This window comes from Monodon monoceros, unplaced genomic scaffold (genome assembly GCF_005190385.1).
Source record: "Monodon monoceros isolate NGI ecotype Baffin Bay Population unplaced genomic scaffold, NGI_Narwhal_1 Super_Scaffold_18, whole genome shotgun sequence".
Lineage (NCBI taxonomy): Eukaryota > Metazoa > Chordata > Mammalia > Artiodactyla > Monodontidae > Monodon > Monodon monoceros.
Window position 1 is genome coordinate 173,095,750 of NW_021703774.1, and position 22,755 is coordinate 173,118,504.

The 22,755-nt window shown below is 44.2% G+C and overlaps 1 protein-coding gene and 1 pseudogene across 1 annotated transcript in view; one reads left to right on the plus strand and one right to left on the minus strand.

Annotated features, from left to right (window-relative positions):
- PEX14 (peroxisomal biogenesis factor 14) overlaps positions 1–22,755 on the minus strand; it is a 138,086-nt gene that overhangs the window by 109,418 nt on the left and 5,913 nt on the right. Inside the window, exon 2 of the mRNA XM_029227222.1 lies at positions 11,408–11,455. Coding sequence (XP_029083055.1) covers positions 11,408–11,455 — 48 coding nt within the window. The remainder of the gene's footprint in view (positions 1–11,407; positions 11,456–22,755) is intronic.
- On the plus strand, positions 17,570–18,324 carry LOC114898144 (annotated as a pseudogene).

The window sequence follows — 22,755 nt, forward strand, 5'->3', positions numbered from 1 at the left end:
TGACTCAGTCAAGTGCCACAGTGTCAGAAACTGCAGGAAGAAAGATCCGACAAGTCCTAGTTTGAGAGCTCAAGTCCTTAAAAATTTAGATCCTGACACCCCACCTAAGCTGTGAGAATGCTCTCTTTTACTTCAGGAATTCCAGGTAAATGCCATCTTAGGAGAGAAAAAGGTTAATAAGATCAAGGCCCTCTCCTGGCAATCAACATTGTGTGTAGGAACCCTACAGGCCGTCCTAGGAAAGCCTAGCAAGCTTAGTCACACTGTGATCCTGGTACCCATGCAAGGGAGGAAATGGATACGTGGGGAGACTCACGATTTTGCAAAATGCAGTATCACAAAAAGTGAGTTCCTGTTACGATTTGACATGGCATTAGCTTCTAGAGCTGAAGCCAGTGAGTACTTTATAAAATTCAATGTACGTGGATGTTTCCATTTCTAAACCACACACAGAAACTGGGGGGCGTAGACTCTCAATCCGATGGCAGTAAACCTGGAGAGAACTCATCACGATGTTAGCAGAGACTCTACTTCAACTACAGATGCCATCACGATCATCAAAGCAGTGGGCGGAGTGTGGGGGGTGTGCAGGGGAGAAAGAGGGAGAAAGAGAGACAAATGAAAGGGAAAATAATTATGAACGGGAAGGAGAAAAGAGAGACATGAAAGAAAAGATCACAGATAACAGAAGAGGTAACAAAATAAAAACAGAAAGACGAAAACCTTACTTTGGCATTTACAGTTTAAAGGTTTCAGGGCATTTTATGAAATGACAGTTGCAATAAAACAAACAGAATGGTGAGTCATCTGGTTTCCAACTTCTGAGTCAAAAGGGGCTGTTTCTAGACAAACTACAAAGCAGCACTGCTGCCTGCACACTTAACGATGCCTATCACAGCTACAGAACAGGATGTGGAGAGAGAGAACGGGGAGGTGGGAGTGAGCACTGTCTTTGCTGGTCTCAGTGTCCCTGTGAATAAAGACTGTCAAGATTTAAACCATAATAATGGAAAGGCTATAAAGGTCTCAGCCGTAATGTTTCCTCTGATGCTCCCTTTCATAAAATGCCCGCTTTACGTTGCCTACGTGGCAAAGGTACACTGAACATCTGCGTACCAGTGGGAATGCTGCACCCTAAGGTCCCAGCGGCAGCAACTGGGCACTCCAGCCCCTTGGCTCACCATCACCATCTACATAAGTGAGCACGCGCGGGCATGCACGCACGCACGCACGCAGAGACACACACACACACACGCCACAAGCATGTGCTGAGTGCCTACTTCCTGCTAGGAGCTGAGGGATAAGGATGTGTGCCCACTGCATACAGGGTTCAGCAAGGGGCCTAGGTGCGAAATACCCAGGAAACAAACAAACGAAAAATGTATTCTGCTTGGAAATGTGGCCATACGGCACAGGGACTCCTTTGCCACTTCAGCACCTAGCAGCCCTACACAAGAGCTTGGCAGTCTAACAGTGAGACGTAACTTTTCCCCGTCCTGTGCCAGAGCAAAGTGGATAAGCTGGAATACAAATCAGATAAATGCTCAAAAAGGGGGCTGAACTGGACACCCACAAAGACTTGCCTTTACTTGGACTTGGCAGACGAAACTATACAGAAAACCGCTGGTTTCAAGAGAATCTTTTATCTGTAGCCTGTCACCTAACCATTCTAGGCACCAGGGAGCCGCAAAGAAAACAGAAACAAAACCTCTCCCCGTTAATACTGTGTAGACATGACAAAGAGGCAGGAACTAAGAAAGGACAAGGTGGACGTGAAAACCACACGTAGGGATAAAATGAAGTTGAAATCTGTACATCAGGGAGACCGTGTGATGCAATTAGGGAAGCCAAGGTACAAAGTTAGGAAAGGACCAATCTGGTCAAGCCCCGGGGCAGATGAAGAATGATAACTCGAGTTTGCTGGGTAGGCAGCCAGTGCCAACCACAAACCATCACTGGGCTGTTTTCCCTGTTGATCTATAATTGGCGAGCCTGTGATAGAGCTACCAATTATCGTTAGACCCCCTGTATTTAGTTCACAGACAAAGGGAAGCAGGAGAGACCAGTTAGTAATGAGTAAGTAATGGCCACTAAAATACATCGTATTTTACTGAGCTGCTTTGGCAGGAAAAGCCATTCAGAAAATAAAAAGTGAAAGAATAAAATAAGCTAGAGAAACTCAATTTTCTTCTTCCTTCCTCCCAAAGCCACAGTTAGGATAAAATGAGGTTTGTGCAGGTTAATCCTTATGAGGTAAGAAAAAAATGATTAAATACATTAAAAAAATCAATTGCACATTAAACCAAATCCAGTAACTGCAAAAACAAACGCTGCAGCGTTCCTCCAACCGGTATTAGCTCTGCCGGTCTGGTCAGCAGGGGATACCCCACCAGCCAGAGCCCGCTGAGGTAAATGGAAGCTGAGCAGAGAGGAAGGGAGAAAAATGGAGCTGGGAGGGGCTGGGGAGGGGTGCGGAACCACAGACCTGGATTTCACTGGAATAAAGTTATTCCTAGACAGTACAAAGGAAGAAATAAAGTGTCTTATAAATGGGGCTCTGGAGACCAGGCTGAATTCTTCAAAAATCCAATAGAAATAACAATAATGATAATCATCATCGTTTGATAAACAGAAGTTATAAACCACTTTGCTGTCAAATGATCTGCCACTATTTCTAGTTATTTCTTCTGTTCATTAGCAGATTCTATTAAGCGCCATTTTTCAGAGAGACGACAGAGAGCAAGCTGGAGAGGTGAGGTTAGGAGGCGTGCCTTTGTCTCTGAGGAAAGCCACTCTCGGAGCCAGGATGGAAGCTCCCACCCTTCCCCAGCATGCTGGGGTCCTCAGGGTCCTCGGATGAAAGCCTGCAAGAAGGCAGAGCCCGGGAGCACTGGTCACCAGCTCCTCCCACGGTGGAGTCAGGACTGAGAAGTCTCAGCTAGTCCTAGATAAACCTCACAGGGCTGAAACGTCGCGGCCAATTTGCTTCTCCGTGTGTACTGCAAAACTCCGGTTCTGCCTGCAACCAGCCCTCCTCCTTTCTGTCCCCTGCTTCAGCCACACAACTGGAAGAGGACCTGAGAGTCAGGGCCACGGTGAAATATGAGCTTCTGGGATGGGGGTAGTCAGTCGTTCACTTCAGCAAGGCACAAGCTGGCCATATGCATCTTGGGCCCCAAAGGCTAAAAGGATTGGCAAATCCAGAGTTTCCTCCTTAATGTGCTTATGAAATGAGTCATTTAGAATTGAAGAGAAACCTCCATAAGCCCGGCTTAGAAGTGGGGGTGGGGAAGGTTAAGGCACATGCTGACAGGAAGGACAGATGATCAACCACATGACAGTGGTGTTCCCAACAGAATAAAGGCCCGTGTCCACAGGGGAAAGTTTCAAAACATCCAAACAGTATTAGAGTGGGTTATCAATGGCAACAAGTAAGATGTGACAAGATTTTACTCTCCTGAAGACATTCTCCTATCTTCAAAGCAAGTGACTTTTGCCGCCTTAATTCTGACAGTGAAGGATCTGTGGATGTTGATGGGGACAGAGATAAAGGATTTATCTGAGGGGGCAGAGAAAGCAGAGACGGAAGATCCTGAACACTGTGGTTTCTTATGTGGAGTCAAAAGCGGAGCGCTCAATTGTGGACCCTTCCCTCTGCCAGCAGGAGAGGGAACGATAAGCGGCTGCTGCCCCCTAGAAGCTACCAGGGACACAGCACCTTGCTCCACAGACAGAGATGAAAGATCCTATTATCTCGCCTCCATCCCGTAGCCTGTCATTAGTGAGGTACATGGGTGCAGAAACCTCCTCCAAGCACGAGGAGGCCCACATCACCTCTGATAAATTAATAGGTGCCTTTTCAACAGCTAAGATGCATACAAAAGACTCCAACCAGCCAGAGCGCATGAAGGCAGAGGCTTCAGAGGAAGCACAGGCTCACCAGGCAGCACCTGAACAAGCCACAGCCCTCTCCCAGACTTCTGTGCTCTGCGAGGCGGGCACGCTGCCCCTGCCTGCCCTCCCACCCTGCTCAAGTCTGACGGAGAGAAGAGCTCAGCAGTGCGGGCATTAGGGTTTACATCCCAGCCCTGCCGCTGACTAGCTGTGGGAACCTGACTGCCCTGGGCTTGTTTCCTCACTGTAAACTGAGGAAGAGTGATCCTCGCTGGTTTGCTGGGATGAAACAAGATAACAAAAATAATGGAAACCAGCACAGAGGCCAGCACATCATACGGCAGAAGTCCTCCTGACCTATGTGATCAGAGCTAGCAATTGGTCAGTTAACTGAAAAATCAGTTAAAGCAGGGAATCATTAAAAATGGGGTCTTATCTACATACCTTAAACGTTTCACATTAACTTAAAACCTATAAACAAACCTGCAGTCATTTGCTAATCTTTTGATGTAGAGCCAAGACCTTCTCTTTGAGTGTGAGACCCACACACCGGAGTTCCCAGACGTCTTTCTTGCATAAACTTCATCCGTAACACACCCTTCACAATTTCTAAAGCAAAGCGAGCCCTTAAAAGACATTAGCAAAGCAAACTGAAGTACAGAATACTTCTAGATTGTTAGGATCTTCCCCACTCACACCTAAAAAGACAGCAATCTTTTTAGCAGTTTGCATTTACCAAAACATTCAGCTTAGTTTTCACAGAACCCTCTTTTTACATTTATGTTTACAACATTTATAGATCACTCTGCTCACATTATATTTCACCTGTTTATAGCATATTTAACAAAATTGCCTAATTCGCTAACAAATCAACTGGCCCACGGGTTCAAGACAAGCTGACGTCCTCCTGGTCTGCAAAAGGGGTGTGGGTGTGGATGTGACCAGCCAGGAGCTGCCCAGTCAAGAGCACCCGGCACCATGACAGTGAAGCAGTTTCTAATGAAAGCTCTTGACACTTTCTCAAAAATATGTATTTATTGGTGCTGCCACTTCATTTCACAAGAGATCTGATATGAGTCAAAGAAAAGGATACAGCAAACAGAAGGTATGAGGAAAGGGGAAAAAAACGATGTTTAATGAATGCTGTTTACTCTTCCGCTTCTCCATCAAAACCCATTTTCAGCAAACTGTGGAAAAACTAAACCATGTATATACGTATGATCAACTTGTGTGCCTGATTCTATCAGCAGCTCCTCCCCTCCAAGCTGGAAAAGGCAGCCCTGCCCCTGAAGATGCTCTTGCCATGGTCTGACTGGACCACAGCGGACACACAGAGAAAGGCCTCTTGGTGCTACCCCAGGGCACCACCCCGCAGACTCTGTGAGCACAAGCAGGAGACCGGGGCCACCAGGGCCACCAAAGGCAAGAGGCCACAAAAGCGGCAGCACATCTTCTCCCTGACAGGGGCAATCTAGCCCCATCCAGGGGGGCCAGGAGACGGCTCCTGTCGGCCTCGGTGTCAGGGAGCACCCCACGCAGATTTACTTCAAGCATCACTCAGCGTCGGCCCCATCTCTAGACTGTGCAGACAAACTCATAATGGCAGAGAGAAGATTTGTGGAGCAACAGGCATAAATCTTGGTTATAACTACAAACCATAAAAGAAAGGAGAGCTGGGAGGGAAGGAGGGAGGGCCACAATCACGTCCTTCTCCAAAGCACCACTTTATCTTCCCGCAGCTTCTCAGCGCAGAGTGGGGTTAACTACAAGAGGGGATTTTGCAAACCCAAATTGGTCTGCATGGTTTGACAATGGGCTAAAATATTTTAAATTGAAATTACCCTCAAAAGCAGAGGGCACACGGCTGCCCTAAGTATGACATTCAGTGCCTCACAAACTGGGGTCTCGTAAGGGATTTGCTGAGTTTGCCACATGGAATACCCACCTTTAGGTCACACTTTAAAAGCACCTTTTGAGTAAAAATTCTTTCAGATAAGATAATGACTGATTTAAAACAAAAGAAAAACATTTTCAGAAGGTCACCCTGCCCAAATAAGAGCTCTGTACATCCCACGCCCAGCCAACGCCTGGGCAGAACTCTGAGACTGTGTCTCCAGGACGAAAGGAAGAAAACGAAACCTCTTCTCAAAGAGGCTGGTGACAAGATGAAAAACCCAACTCCCCTGATCACTGTGGCTCTGAAAAAAGGCACTTGAGCGCTCAGCTCCCTGGTTCCCACTCCAGAATGAGGACACTGTTCAGTTATCCAATAGTCAGGGCCTCTGATTACAGAAACTACAGCAAGTATAAAGTATTACCACAAAAGCCAGAAACCCGAAATATAAACAAAGCTTAATAACAATCTCAAATTCCATTTCTCTAATTATTACTCCTAAGAGTTCCGATTCATCTAATAATTATTTGTAAAAGGATACCTTAAAACTGAAAAAACCACCTCTTCATTTACCTGAAGGAGGAAAGAACTGAAAGGGCACAGCCTCGTCTACTCAACAAACCTTCTCAGTCTGTAGGAAGGACAGAGTAGGAAGAGGCAGTAATGTCAAAATCAGTAAGTAGCCTAGAGACTACAGAGAAGCCACCCAGAGACGGAATGAGGCTTTTCTCAAGTTCATCCATTTCAGCATTTAGTTCTCTCCAGTTTCCTCCCCGCATCTGCAGGACAGGCGGGAATCTCAGGCACCCTCCCGACAAGGGGTGCCAATGTTAAAAGAGCAGCGTTTTCCACAGGTGATGAGAGGGGAGTGGGGAAGGAGGAAAGCCAACATTTCCTCCTACCTAGGTGCCCAGGCCTCCAGCCCAGCACCCGGAGTCTGGACACACGGCAGCATCCCAACGGAGGAGCACCACAAGCCCCACCCTCTGGCTGCTGACACTCGATTTAGGTTCCAAGTTCCTCACAGCAGCCGTGAGGGGTGCCTCCTGCCTTTGGTACCATAAGTACCAAATCTGCAGAGGATTCACGTTTTACAAGTAAATAAATCGAGCATATTTAGGATTATCCCTGTAGTATCACCCCCAGCCACTGTTTCTAGGCAGACCCTGAGTGGGAAACAAGAGGTGGAGATTACAGTTCACTTCAGCAAACCTAACTCTGCTACACCCACAGAAATCAACCACTACAGACCCTTTAAATAATAATGCTTAATACTTTAGATTTGCCATATTTATTTACTCTTCCTGGAAAAATGACAATTTCCTGAAATCTCCAAGTGTCTAGTTTTATTATCCCTGTGCTTGTAAAACACTTTCATGAATACACTATTAAAATCAATTTTATTTCCCGACCAAGTGCTTTGAATTTTGTAAAATAAATATATGTGTGTTACATGTTCTGGATATACACATACACACATATGTACGTGAGTATATACACAAAGAAATGGATTGAGCGTGGGAATGCATTCTTCAGAAATGTTTTGGTGGGAAAAAAACATAAGAATCACCTATCCACAGTGAGCCCACCAACAAGTATACCCAAGTATCAATACTTGAACGACAAAAGATACAAATATAGGGGAGACTGTGCCAGAAGTACGTGTGAGAGGTCTCCAGGAGACAGGCAACCAGCCACGGCTCTCTTAAAGAGAAGCTCACAAACTAGCTCCCTGAATTCATCAAGATATTAATGGCCTTTTGATTACCAGCCTCTGGTTAACTGACTTAAAAACCAAAGAGGAAAACTTCGGTGTTCCAGGCATAAGGTGGATGAGCTCCCCAGAAGGGTGGAGATCAACCACACGATGCAGAACCACCCCCTCCCCCCTCAAGGTTCTGTCTTAGCCTCAGGGAGAAACCTGAGGATACATGATACTTCCGTACTTCAGATATGTGAAACCTAAAAAAATAAAAAAAATTAAAAAATGGGGCTTCCCTGGTGGCGCAGTGGTTGAGAGTCCGCTTGCCGATGCAGTGTACACGGGTTCATGCCCTGGTCCGGGAAGATCCCACATGCCACGGTGCGGCTGGGCCTGTGAGCCATGGCCGCTGAGCCTGCGCATCCAGAGCCTGTGCTCCGCAACGGGAGAGGCAACAACAGTGAGAGGCCTGCGTACCGAAAAAAAAAAAAAAAAAAAAAAAAAAAAAATGGTACTCAGGGGAGGGTGGGGGGAATGGGTGAAAACGGTCAAAAGGAACAAACTTCCAGTTATAGAATAAATGAGCCATGGGAATGCAATGTTTAAAAAAAAAAAGAATTCAGCATACTAAAAATATTAATCCTAGGGAACGTGATAAAGTAGAATTACCATCATCATTTATAAAGGTACATTAATTGTAGTTTGGGATTATTTTGGTAGAGGGATGCTGGGAAAAGGATAGAAACAAAAAACAAACAAAAAACAAAACCGAAACCTATACCTACAGGTTAGAGGAAGAGAAGATTCATCCATTAGAAAGAAGTTGGTGTCAAAGAGCAAAACGCTGAAATTTTAGTTTAGCCCAAATCCATAAGTGTTGTACAAAGTAGGTAAGCAACAGTATTGCTGAATATTGAGGAGCTTGTTGTACTGAAACAAGGGAGCATATTTATTGCTGCTTCAAATACCCTAAACTCACATGACTAGAAGGACTCTCAAGACATTACTTAACCCCTGTTTCTGTATCCAAGCAAGAGAGGAACCGAGTTACTCCACGCAGACAACTGTCCACCCATTCTTACAGATCTATTGACTAGGCAGGACTTGATCCTGGCGGAGCAGTGCAGGGACCAACCCAGAACCTCTGTGACGGCCCGAGCACATGCCCACACAGGTGATGAGAAATCATGGGTCTGTGGGAAACTGACAGAAGGTTCTGAACAGGTCTGGGAGAAGCTAGAGGTCAGTACTCTGGAGCTTGCCCTGGGAGGCAAAGTTCAGAGAACAAAGTATAAAGAAAAAGTAATCAGCCGTTTTAACTCTGGCAAAGAGTTTTGTCATTAACAATCAGAGAATTTCAACTGGGAGTTTACAGAATTTATCAAAATGAGTCTGTTTACCAATCACCAGCCCTGAGGACACCATGACATTATAGAGCAATTATCCCACTAATGTGGCCAGAGTTGCTGGGTTGGTTCTTTTGGGAGCGGAGGAGGATTGAAGGGGTAAGAGAAGGTACGTGCAGTGTCCCTGTGTGGCTGGAATCAAGACCAGGGGATGGCTATGAACACAAATGTGTCAGTTAGAGACCACAAGACCATACTTATCAACTCAAAATCACAAGCCAGTTTTTATAGCCCAGAGAGGACAGATATGAAAATCAGGCCCTCCTTCCCTAGCAAATAGAGCAAAACAATGATGCAGACACCCAAATACATCCACCGAACAATGAAACTTGCACTGTACTGACTAGTCAGTAGAGCCTCTTTTGTTGTAACTCAGTTTTTTAATAAAGGGAAAAATTCTTCCAAAGTGCTCATCTAGTTCTGAAAACAAAGAACAAGATTATTTGCCTTCAGCATCCCATGCTTAGCCTTTTTAGTGTAGAGAACAGGCAGCTTCCATTAAGAAATTTTGTGGAAAATATGCACCCCACTCAGTTAAAAACAAAACCAAAAATAACTGAGCATGGTGCTCCCTCAACACTGGACTATCCTATTCCTCCAAACCTGGCTTCAAGTTTCACAAAAACCATCCCTAAGCACCCCCTACCCCCAGAGAACTCTTCCTTCTCTGAACAATGAGGGCTCTCTTATACTCCCAGCCAGGCAATTCTGCACCAAATTATATACAATTTTGTACTGTTTGCTAAAATTATATACAGCCTTGTGCTGTTTGCTAATTGTTTCGCATGTAACAAATGCATTTTCTTCCCCAAATAAGATATATAAATTACTTGGGAAGAAGGCTTAGCTTTATTCTTCAATTGTCTGTTCCTGAGCACCCAGGAGACAGCTAACACACACGGCCTGAGGAATCTCCCCTGGGAAGGTGTGACTTGGGCTGAGTGCCTCAGGGCTTTCTGTGGGTGGGCGCTCCCATCCCATCACTTCTCTGGCACCCTATGACTCTCTCCGGCCTGCTGCCGGTTCACAGCAGCTCATCCTCTACCCCCGACCTACCACACAAGCCGTCACTAGCCCTCGGAGGCTTCTCTGCCTGGCACCCTCCCACTGCCACTCCCAAGACGCAGAAGTAGCTCACACAAGACGATACAGCTCGGCTGGTGCCCTCATTTAATCAGGCTGCTGCAAACGGCTGACCAAAAGCAATAAGGGCATGACTGAGAGACTGTGGGAGTTTAATATAAAAAAATTAATAAAAAAAAAAAGAGGGGAAGGAGAAAGGGTCTACCTTTTAATAGGGCCCTAATTACACAACTCATAGGATCAACCCAAATGAGATGGGAGTTTATTTCGGGTTTTTTTTTAATTATTGTTTATATATATATATATAAATTGCTGCTATGTGTTTTCTTTCCTCCGAGCAATTATGCAGCAAGTACGTAAAGAGGGGAAAAAATATTAGTTAAATATAAGGTAATTGTAGAGCTAGCCTTGAGAGAATGAGTCTGAACTCTGGACGATCGCAGGCTACTAGGGTTTGAAGCTGCTCGGGGCCTCCCAGAAAAGAAAGAAATAAAAATACAACCAACCAACAAGCAGATGCAGAGTACAGCAGGAGAAGACCAGTGCACAGAAACACTAGCAGAGCCAAGGGGCTGCAGGGCTCCAAGTACCCAGAAATCAGTGAGGCTGCCGATTGCCCAGGGCTCATTGCTAGAAAGAATGCCCAGAAGTTTATACAATCACACCCCAAAAGATGGTCCAGCCACTCTTCTGGTGATCAGTAGTTAAATCCGTAGATTAAAATGTAAAAAGAAGGCTTCCCTGGTGGCGCAGTGGTTGAGAGTCCACCTGCCGATGCAGGGGACACGGGTTCGTGCCCCGGTCCGGGAAGATCCCACATGCCGCGGAGCGGCTGGGCCCGTGAGCCATGGCCACTGAGCCTGCGCGTCTGGAGCCTGTGATCCGCAACGGGAGAGGCCACAACAGTGAGAGGCCCGCGTACAGAAAAAAAAAAAAAAAATAGTATAAGCAGATAATGTTGGAAATGAGTATCACAAACCAAATTACTGACCAGGCAAAAATGGAACTCTCTCCCTTACCTGTTCTTCAAAGGCCACCTGAAGTGCCCTCACCCTGAGGAGCAGAATGGCTATTTCAGACAATCAAGCAGCTACTTGGTCAGGCCCAGCAACCTCGCTCCAGCTCAGCCTCCAAAGGTTTCAGGCATCCCACTAATTACCACTGATTCAAACAAGTAAAATGGTGCATCACCACACCTGGGGCAGATGCTTTCCATTCCAGAAAAGACCACGCTTTACTAAGGGGAGATCTCGCTAATCCCTGAGTGCCAGAAGAGGAATCAGAAGTTAGAGGTCACTTGTGGGCTGTCTCCACAGAGCACCTACTCCTAAAGGGGCACTACTAATGCAAAACTATAGGAGCATAAGGTTTCTTGAAACTCAGTATTTTAATTATTAGAAAATTATACTATATATCATGGCTTCTTACCAGCGGCTCTCGAGGCGCCACATTTTCACTTCCTGGATTAGAGCTTGGCTGCAAAGAAAAATAAAAACAAAAGTAAGATCGCAGTGCCACCCAATGGACATCTAAAAAACCAAAGGTGTGCCATTCTCGAGCAACACACACAAACTACTTCTCATATTTCTCACCAGTTTTCCATACTGCAGAGTGTTCTGTGGTGGGTTACCTGTAAGAAGCAGCCCGAAGAAGAGCCTGAATTTGCCAGTGAACACGAAGAGACTGTTTCTGGGTTTACTGTCACGGCACCTCAAGAAGGCTGCATTTAGCTTAGGAGGGCCCTGGCAGCTGAGCAGCAGGGGCTGGGGACCATCACAAAATCCGTAGCAATAGGAGAAGTCCACAAAAGCCTTTAAGTGAAAGCCAAACTTCCCTTTTGCCGTGTCTCCCCCGCTACTGACCAGCGAGAGCAGAGCAAAAGTGGAGAACCAGATTCAGCCACAAGGGGGCCCCAGTTGCCCACGCTCAGCATTTTCTCTGGGCATCTATTTGGAGCCAAGGAAGCAGCAAACTATGGACACTGGTTCCTATTTATCACCTGTCACTAAGGATACCAATCCCCAGTAGTAAAGAAAGCCGAGTTTAAATCCTTTTTGTAAATAAGCTAGTGACAAACTGACAGATAAGCAGAGCAACCCACAGCCAGGCAGCGTGTGGCCCACTCGCCTGGCCCTAGTCTGTTTCCTTCTCTGGATCTCTCCCCTCACCCTCACACTTACCTTCAACCCTTGGCTGATCTGGCCAAAATTCAGAGAAAGGGAGAGAGAGAGACAGAGACAGACAGACTGGGAGGAAATCTACAAATCTCCAAAAGAAGGAAAGAAGCAGCCTGAGAGAGTTATGATTAGTTTACTGTTACTGATGTTCAAACCAATTTCCAATTATCTACAGATAATATCCAGACAAATGAGCTAATCTGTGGGTCTCAGGAGCCAGCCTCCAAACTCCTCCCAGCTAGTCAGATGGCAAGTGCCAAGCCTCCTGGGAAAAAGGATAGAAGGTGGAAGAGGAGAAAGTCCAGTCCACAGAGGGTCCCCAAAGATTTCCTCATGCCCAATTGCTACCACACAGTGGGCACAGGGCCCAGTGACAAGGACTCTGCTGGAAGGACTCTATCTCCTCATTCAAAGTCCTGTCTCAAGAGCCCCTTCTTCTGCCAGGACAAGAAGGTCAGCCAGCATGAAACTAACTAGAAAGTCTCAGAGAACCTAAGCATGCTTTCCCTTCCTCCCTCCCCCACTGTCCCTCCCTCCTAAGGTTCCAGGCATCAGTAAGCTCATGCGTTCAGATCTCTAGTCCAGATACCTCTGAGTTCTACACCCAACTGCCTTCCTGCCTCCTCTTGGACTTAACAAAATCCCATAACAGATTCATAATCCTCTCCCTCTGCCACATTTGTACGCTTCCACTGTTCCCTGTCTGGGTGAATGTCACAACCCTCCACCAAAATACGCAAACTAGCATCCAAAAGGCCATCCCTGACAGCTCTTCCCCTCACTTGCCAGAGCAAGTCCTGCCAATACGCCTTCCTAAATATCCATGGAATCAATCATCCACTTCTCTCCATTTCTTCTGTCATCACTTAGGTCCAAGCTTCCAAAATCTCCTGCCTGGACCACTGCAATAGCCTTCTAATCAGCTCACGCACATCCACGCTGGCTCTCTTCTAATTCATTTTCCACACAGCAAACAGACTATCGCTTCAAAACGATAATCTGATCTCATCCACCAACCTGCCCCAGTAAACATCAACAACGCTAATACAGAAAAGCCTTCCCAGCTTGGCCACGCGTCTCCTCTGACTACATATTAGGTCTGCGTGGCACCACGAACCCCAGCTCTGCGCAGAACAGACATACTGGCCTTTGCTTCCTCTGTCAGTGGGACTTTACACCAGGTATTCCCTTCCTTCCCTCTGACAATCTGATTCATCCTTCAGATTTCAGTTAAGTCACTTCTCTGGGGAAGCATTCCTTCTCTGACAGCCATGACACGATCAAATCTCCCTAATATACACTCACACCGTATACCTCTCCTTCAAGGGCTGGGCAGAACTGCAACTTTAAGTGTGTGATATCCGATTGATGTTTGTGTCCCTCGCCAGACTATAAACTCCACATGGGCAGAAACTGTCTGTGTTTGCTCGTCACTGTATCCCTGGGGCCTAGGACAGTATCAGCCACAGATTAGGCCTTCCATAGATATTTGCTGAATGAATGAATGGTCAATAAAGAGCAGAACAGATTTGGTTTGAATGGGTTATATAAAGTTCATTACCTTCCTGAGGGCTTCCTTCACTCCATTTGGTAAATACTAAGTGCTAACATGTATTTAGCTCCTTCTTCATTTCATTCTCATAATAAATGTATGAAATTATTGCTGATGAGGAAACTGAGGCAAGGGAGGTTAAACAACTGGCCCATGATGACTCAGGTAGTAACTGGTACTAAGATGATGTGAGCCCCTCTACTTAATCAAAATAATCGAGTTTTGTTTAGACTACATTTTATTAAGCAACAACCTTAATACTACCCCATAAATAATAATGTAGGTTATTTGACTAGATGAAACAAACTAACACAAACAGCTTTAATATTTAGGAAGGCTGATTCTGATTTAAACCAAAACTTTCTTCCTGAGATACAACTAATCACTGAGGCATTATCTCCAAGGAACTTCCCTTAAAATTAGTTCATCCCCTGAAAGCTAATGTGTGCCAGAGGAAAAACTTTAAGCAATATACAGTACCAAGTAAGTCTCTTTCATCGTATACCCTTCTGTACCTTTCTAAACTGTGAGCCATGTAAATATATTCTGCTTTAAAAAATTAAATACTAAAAAAATTTAAAAGGAAGCTTCCCTTTCATCCCAACAGCCTCCTCTTCCTTGGGGACACAGCACTGATGCTGGCTCCTTATATATTCTTCCAGGGATATTCAAGGTGTATAAAAAGCACACATGTGTGTGCATATCCCCACCAAGGAATTTAAACAGCAACACTCTCCAAATTCTTCAAACCTCAGCTTCACAGAGCCTTCTGGGGTCTCAGCACACCAAAGCCCAACCTCCAAACTCAATCTCGGAGGCTGCTTAGAAAGGAACAAGCATTTCCACACCCGTATTCCAACTCACGGTACTGTCTGAGGTCGGTTAGACCTTACTAGTGAACTCAGAGGACTTCTCGCCAATCTGGGAATTGCCCAATATGATTACATTCTAGATGATTCGCCAGCTCGTGTTGAAATACCTGTAATCTAAAATGGACCATCCCGATCTCCTGTCTGTGTCCTTTAGAAAACTATTTCTTCATGACCAAGACAGCCTTCATTCCTCTTTACTGCTCTGCACGTTGATTTCCTTGATAATACCATCTGAAATTCTTCATTATATAGCTAGTTTATTATCTGTCTATCCTTTAAGTTCCTTGAAGGCAGGCACTTTACCACCTTAGTGAAGGTAGATCTTTAGCACTTAGAATGTCACTTGTACTCAATAAGTATGGGCTTAATTAATTTTTTTAATTAAAAAAATTAAACCAAAGGAACCACTTTATATACATAAGCCAAAATGAAGCAAGCAAAGGACCATAGCAGTGTCTTTCCCTGGAACATTTCACCTACAACAAACCACAAATCTGGCCACTCTCAAAGCAATGTCACGACCCAACGGTTCTCAACCCTGGGGCATAATCACCCCCACAGGGGCATTTAAAAATGTGTGGAGGTATTTCTGGCTGTCACAGTGACCAGGGAGTCCCATCGGCATTTAGAGGGCAGAGGCTTGGGAGGCTAAATGTCCTGCAATGGACACCATGAAAAACTATTCCATGCAAACACCAACAGGACCCCTGGGAGAATCCTGACCATTCCGCTTCCTCATGAGGCGGAGGAAGACAGACTCCCATCTTTTACATGATGCTGCTTCAAAAGAGGGCTAAGGGGGCTTCCCTGGTGGCGCAGTGGTTGAGAGTCCGCCTGCCGATGCAGGGCACACGGGTTCGTGCCCCGGTCCGGGAAGATCCCACATGCCGCGGAGCGGCTGGGCCCGTGAGCCACGGCCGCTGAGCCTGCACGTCCGGAGCCTGTGCTCCGCAACGGGAGAGGCCACAACAGTGAGAGGCCCGAGTACCGCAAAAAAAAAAAAAAAAAAAAAAGAGGGCAAAGGTCTGAGCGGGCAACTGCTTGTCAGAAGCTGAACTAAGCTCACACAGGTCCATGAGTCTCATCAGGCCAGCTTTTGTGAAAGTCCAATACTTCTCAAACACCTGCCCCTACACTGACCCCCTTTTAAGTGGTCAAGTCTATTTTCCAGCCTGAAACAAATCCCTACAAATTAAATTCCAACTTAATCCTGAAAACTCTTGACAGGGTGGTTTATGGTTTTAAAAATAATAATAGTAATAGTAAGGTTTAGAAATCACCAGCTGAGGATCCGCAGTCAGGATCCTCAGAGGCTGGAATGCAGAGAGCAGGCAGGGAGAAAAAGCATCAGAATGCTTTAAAAAATAAACAGGCAAACAAAAAAAGGCCACAGTGGCAGGGAGAGAAATGTGTCAGTTTGGTAGAGGCAAAAGGCGCTCTCACTCCTGCTGTCCAGGCACTGACCTTCCCCAGCCAGGAGGTGTGCCCACGTGCTGACCTTGATGCACAGCAAAGTCAACTGCACACACAGCTCAGATCTGAGCAACCAGAAAAACACTCAGTTCTAGGAGCACTCATCCTATACCTGCCAGCAACTGTGTAGCTCTGGGTATGTCCTAGGCAAGATATGGCCTATAGTTCTTTGCTGGGAAGAATAAGATTCAATTCAACAAATGTTGTTGGAGAGGCACTGGTATAGTGGCAAGTGCATGACCTTTGGCATTAATAACTGAGGGGCTGTGGGTATACTGGTCAACCTCTCTGAACCTCAGTTCCTCATCTACGGGAATAATGGGAATAATACCAACACCCCACATTCAGGATGAGATGAGGATCATGAAAGTTATATCATTCTTCTGCTCAAAATGAACCAGTAGAGTCTGCCCTATGATGAAGTAATAGGGACCAGGTTTACCCTCCCACTGTAAACAACTAGAAAACTAAACAAAATAAATGACACCACTGTTTGTAGACACTGGACAGCAGGCAATACAGGACTTTGATTCCTGACAGAACAGAAACAAATGATAGGAGCCCTAAGACCACCCTGGCTTCTGCCAGATTTCTGCACATTTCAGACCAAGGACCCAGGACGGGGGCAGTGGTGGGAGGGGGGAATCCCAGCAGATCCCAGCAACAGATTGAGGAAACAGACTGGAGTTCAGGGAGGCTAAGTCAGCTGAAAGGTGCAGGACAGAGTTCCAGAGAGGAGGGATCTTTGCAGAAAGGGAGCTCCAGAAATCTGCACAGAGGTTTCCTTAAGTCTGTACTGAATATTAAAATGTGTACATGCATAGAATGACACTCCACGAGACTGAAAAAAGACTGATGAAGAAGCTGCAAGCTGAACAGTTCCCAGAACCCTCATAGGTCTCACAAGTCCCAAGCACCAGAGTGGAGCATTCTCCCTGCTCGATCAGGGCATTCAGTAGAGACCTGGAAGGGCCACATCTTGGTGGGGGGCGGGGGGGGGTCAGATCACCCCTAGGATAAAAACGACCCTAGATCAGGACTTGAAAGAATCAGAATGAACCAAAAGTAACTTAATCACCCACCAGAACAAAACTCAACACTCTTTAAAGTAAGATCGCAATCCAGACCCTCAATGATGTAAAATTCACAGCACCCAGCACCTAATCAAAAATCTCAACATGTGTCGAGAAGCAGGAAACTGTGACCTATAATAATAAGAAAAATTAGAATAATTAGCAAACAAGAGCATTAAGACAGTGTCATAACTTTATTCAAGAATTTAACTCATTTAAAAAATACAAATATCAAATCATGTTGTACACCTGAAATTAACATAACGTGGTATGTCGAGTAAACCTCAATAAATAAAAAAGAATTTAAAGGAAAACATGATCATAGTAAGGAGAGAAATGTGAGGTATAAAAAGAAAATAGAACTTCCAGAGATGAAAAAACACGTCTGAAATAAAAATTTCACTGAATGGTAATGACAATAGGTTAGATACTGCAGAAAAAAAAAGTAAGTGCACTTGAAAACATAGGAACAGAAACTGAGCAAAATGAAGGACAGAGAGGGGGAAAAAAGACCAAAAAAAGAAAAATATTTGAAGAAATAATGGCTGAAAAATTTCCAAGTTTGATGAAAACTACAAACTCACAAAGAAGCTCAACACACTCCAAGCAGAACAAACACAAAAGTGACTAAGGTGCACCATAATCACGTGCTCAAAGTTCATGAAAAGGGGAAAATCCTTTAAGTAGCCAGAAAAAAATTAATCAAAATTAAGAATGACTTCAGACTTCTGATCAGCAACTGTGCAAACCAAAAAAAATACAATGGAACAGTATCTTCAGCTCTTCCTTGGCCTGCCTACAGAGGTGGCAGCCACCATGGCCGCCCTCAAACCCCTCGTGAAGCTTAAGATTGTCAAAAAGACCAAGAAGTTCAACCCACACCAGTCAGACTGATACGTCAAAATTAAGCGGAACTGGCAGAAATCCAGAGGCACTGTGCACAGGAAATTCAAGGGCCAGATCCTGATGCCCAACATTGGTTATGGGAGCAACAGGAAAACAAAGCTCATGCTGCCCAGTGGCTTCCGGAAGTTCCTGGTCCACAACTTCAAGGAGCTTGAAGGGCTGCTGATGTGAAACAAATCTTACTGTGCTGAGATTACTCCAAGAACTCAAAGCCACTGCGGAAAGAGCAGCCCCGCTGGCCATCAGAGTCGCCAATCCCAATGCCAGGCTGCACAGCAAAGAAAATGAATAGACAGGTCATGTGCACATTGCGTTTGTGTTGGAAAAAAAAAAACACATAAAAACTCAGCCATCTGAGATTTAAAAAAAAATAGTATCTTTAAAATGCCCACAGAGGGCGGGGGAGGGGGATGGGGGGAGATACAACATGACTGTCAACCTAGAATTCTATATCCAATGAAAATATCTTTCAAAAATGAATACAAATTAAAGATTTTTTCAAAAGGAAAAAAAAAAGCTAGAATTTGCCAACAGTATACTTGTACCACAAGAAATGTTAAAACGCTCCAATTAAAAGGCAGAGATTGTCAGACTGGGTGGGGAGAAAATGCAAGATGGAGCTATAGGGCCTCCCTGGTGGCACAGTGGTTGAGAGTCCGCCTGCCGGTGCAGGGGACACGGGTTCGTGCCCCGGTCCGGGAAGATCCCACATGCCGCGGAGCGGCTGGGCCCATGAGCCATGGCTTCTGAGCCTGCACATCCGGAGCCTGTGCTCCGCAACAGGAGAGGCCACAACAGTGAGAGGCCCGCATACAGCAAAAAAAAAAAAAAAAAAGAAGTAAAAGATGGAGCTATATATTGCCGACAAGAAACCCATTTTAAAGAAAAAGACACACATAGCTAAAAGGCCAAAGGATGGAAAATGATATACCATGCAAACACTAATCATAAGAAAGCTGTAGTGGCAATATTAATCTCAGGCAACTTCAAACTAAAAGATATTACCAATGATAAACAAGGACATTTCCAAAATAAAGGAGTCAGCCAAGAAGACATAATAATCCTGTATAAGTATGCACACATAACAGTTTCAAAACACATAAAGTAAATCAGACCGAATTTAAAAGATAAAAAGACAAATCCATAGTTATAGTTGGGGATTTAAATAATCTTCTCACCTTAATCAAAAAGTCAGTAAGGATATAGAAGACCTAAATAATACTATCAACCAACATGGCCTAATAACATTCCCAGAACACTTCACCCAACAGCAGCAAAATATACATTACAGTTGACCCTTGAACAAGGGAGTGAGGGGGAGTGACCCACACACAGTCAAAAATCCACATATAACTTTACAGTTGACCCTCCATATCCAAGGTTCCCCATCCACAGACTCAACCAACTGCAAATAGTGTAGTAATGAAGAATGTATTTATTAAAGAAGCTTTTAAGTGGACCTGCACAGTTCAAATCTATATTGTTCAACGGTAAAATGTATTTTCAAGTTCATAAGGAAAATTCAACAAGACAGACCATAAAATAAATTTACAAGACTTGAAATCATATAGAAAATGTTCTCTGATCACAATGGGATTAAACTAGAAATCACAGAAAAAAATACTGAAAATTTTCAAATGTTTGGAAATTAAACAGACTTCTAAATAATCTATGGGTCAAAGAAGAAATTACAGGGGAAGTAAGAAAATATTCTGAACTGAATGACAATGAAAACACAACACATCTAAATTTGTGGAATGCAGCAAAAGCCGTGCTTAGAAGGAAGTTTACAGTTTTAGTTAGTGACTTTAGAAAAGAAGCTAGAAAAATAGAACAAATGAAACCCAAAGTAAATAGTAAGAAATAAAATTTAAAACTTACAAACAACAGAGGAAAATCAATGAAATAAAAACTGGTGTTCTGAAGAACACTAAAATTGATAAATCTGTATGCAGACTGATCAATTAAAACAGACATTAATTTCCAACATTAGGAATGAAAAAGGGGAAATCTCTGCGTATTTTACATACATTTAAAAGATAAGGGAGGGACTTCCCTGGTGGCGCAGCGGTTAAGAATCTGCCTGCCAACACAGGGGACACGGGTTCAAGTCCTGGACCAGTAACATCCCACATGCCACGGAGCAACTAAGCCTGTGTGCCACAACTACTGAGCCTGCACTCTAGAGCCCGCGAGCCACTACTGAGCCCATGTGCCTCAACTACTGAAGCTCGCACACCTAGAGCCTGGAACAAAGAAAAGCCACCACAATGAGAAGCCCACACACCGCAACAAAGAGTAGCCCCTGCTCGCTGCAACTAGAGAGAAAGCCAACGTGCAGCAACGAAGACCCAACACAGCCATAAGATAAATTTAAAAAATTTTTAAAAAGATAAGGGAATATTATGAAAAACCTTACAAACAAATTTGACAACTGCAAATGACTGCAAATTCCTTGAGACACAATATGCCAAAGCTGACCCTAGGAAAAAAACAGAAAAGCTTAATAGCCTTATATCTGTTTTTAAAATATATAACTAATAATTTAAAACATAATTTTAAAATACTTAATTTAAAAAGAAATTAAGAGACTTCCCTGGAGATCCAGTGAGTATGACTCCATGCTCCCAATGAAGGGGGCCCAGGTTCAATTCCTGGCCGGGGAACTAGATCCTGCATGCATGCCGCAACTAAGAAGTCCACATGCTGTAACTAAGACCTGGTGCAGCCAAAATAAATAAATAAATAGTAAAAAGAAATTAAGCTTACAACTAAAATTTTAAAAGAAAACTCTAGGCCCAGGTGGCTTCGCTGGTGAATTCTATCAAACATTTAAGAAAATAATAATAGCTGTCTTATAATAAACTATTTCAGAAAGTATAATAGAAAAAAAAGGTCGGGGGGTGGGGGCTCCCTGGTGGCCTAGTGGCTAGGATTCCGGGCTTTCACTGCCGTGGCCCGGGTTCAATCCCTGGGCTGGGAACTGAGATCCTGTAAGATGCGTGGCGCAGCCAAAAAAAAGGTAAAAATTCCCAATTCATTCTGATAGGCCAGCATTACCTTGACAACAAAACTAGACATAGATTTCACACACACAAGCTATAAGTCAATATCCCTCATAAACATAAATGTGAAAATCCTTAACAAAATATTGCCAAATCAAATCCAGCATTATATATCAATAAAAAGGGTAATATATCATGACCAAGTGGAATTTATCCAACAAATGCAAGAGTGGTTTAACATTTGAAAAATCAATCAACGTAACTCACATATTAACAGAATAAAGGAAGAAAACAATAGAATCAACTCGACAGACAGCAAAAAGAGCACCTGACAACATTCAAAACACATATGATTAAAAAAAACTAAGCAAAGTAAAAATAAAGGGGACCTTCAAAAAAACCTATGGTTGGGACTTTCCTGGTGGTGAAGTGGTTAAGAATCCGCCTGCCAACGCAGGGGACATGGGTTTGATCCCTGGTCTGGCAAAGGCCCACATGCCGCAGAGCAACTAAGCCCGTGCGCCACAGCTACTGAGCCTGAGCTCTAGAGCCCGCGCACCGCAACTATTGAGCCCACATGCTGCTACTGAATGCCGTGCACCTAGAAGAGTCCGTGCTCCACAACAAGAGAAGCCACTGCAATGAGAAGCCTGTGCACCACAACAAAGAGTAGCCCCAGCTCACCACAGCTAGATAAAGCCCGTGCACAGCAATGAAGACCCAACACAGCCAAAAATAAAAAATTTTAAAAATTTAGAAATTGAAAAACCTATAGCTAACATCATATTTAAACATGAAAGATTGAGTGCATTTTCCCTAAGATCCGGAATAAGGCAAGAATGTCTACTCCCAATATTTCTTTTAACATTGTACTAAAAGTCCTGCACAGTGCAATAAAGCAAGAAAAAAAAGGGCATACAAATTGGAAAGCAAGAAGTAAAGTTGTCTTTACTTGCAGATGACATAATCATCTACAGAGAAACAAGGAATCTACCCAAAAACCTATTAGAATTACAAATGAGCTTAACAAGGCTGCAGATATAAGGCCAACACACAAACTCAATTTTATTTCTGTACACTAACACTGAACAATTAAAAATGAAATTTAAACATTAAATACAAAAAAATGAATTATTTAGAGAGAAATTTAACAGAATGTGTACATGGCCTACACGCTTAAAACTATAAAATACTACTAAGGAAAATCAAAGACCTAAATGGAGGGGCTTCCCTGGTGGCGCAGTGGTTGAGAGTCCGCCTGCCGATGCAGGGAACGCGGGTTCGTGCCCCGGTCCGGGAGAATCCCACACGCCACGGAGCGGCTAGGCCCGTGAGCCATGGCCGCTGAGCCTGCGCGTCAGAGCCTGTGCTCCGCAACGGGAAAGGCCACAACAGTGAGAGGCCCGCATACCACAAAAAAAAAAAAAAAAAAAAAAGACCTAAATGGAGACATATATATCATTTTACAAAATTAGAGGATCAATATTGTTAAGATGGCAATTCTCCCCGAAACTGATCTATAGATTCCACACAATCCCAGTAAAAATCCCAGCAAGCTTTTTTGTAAGAACTGATAAACTGATTCTAAAATTTATATAGAGATGCAATGGACCAAAGCTAGAACAATTTTGAAAAAGAATAAAGTCAGAACACTTTACACTACCTGATTTCAAGATTTACTATAAAGCTACAGCATTCAAGATAGTACGATTGACCCT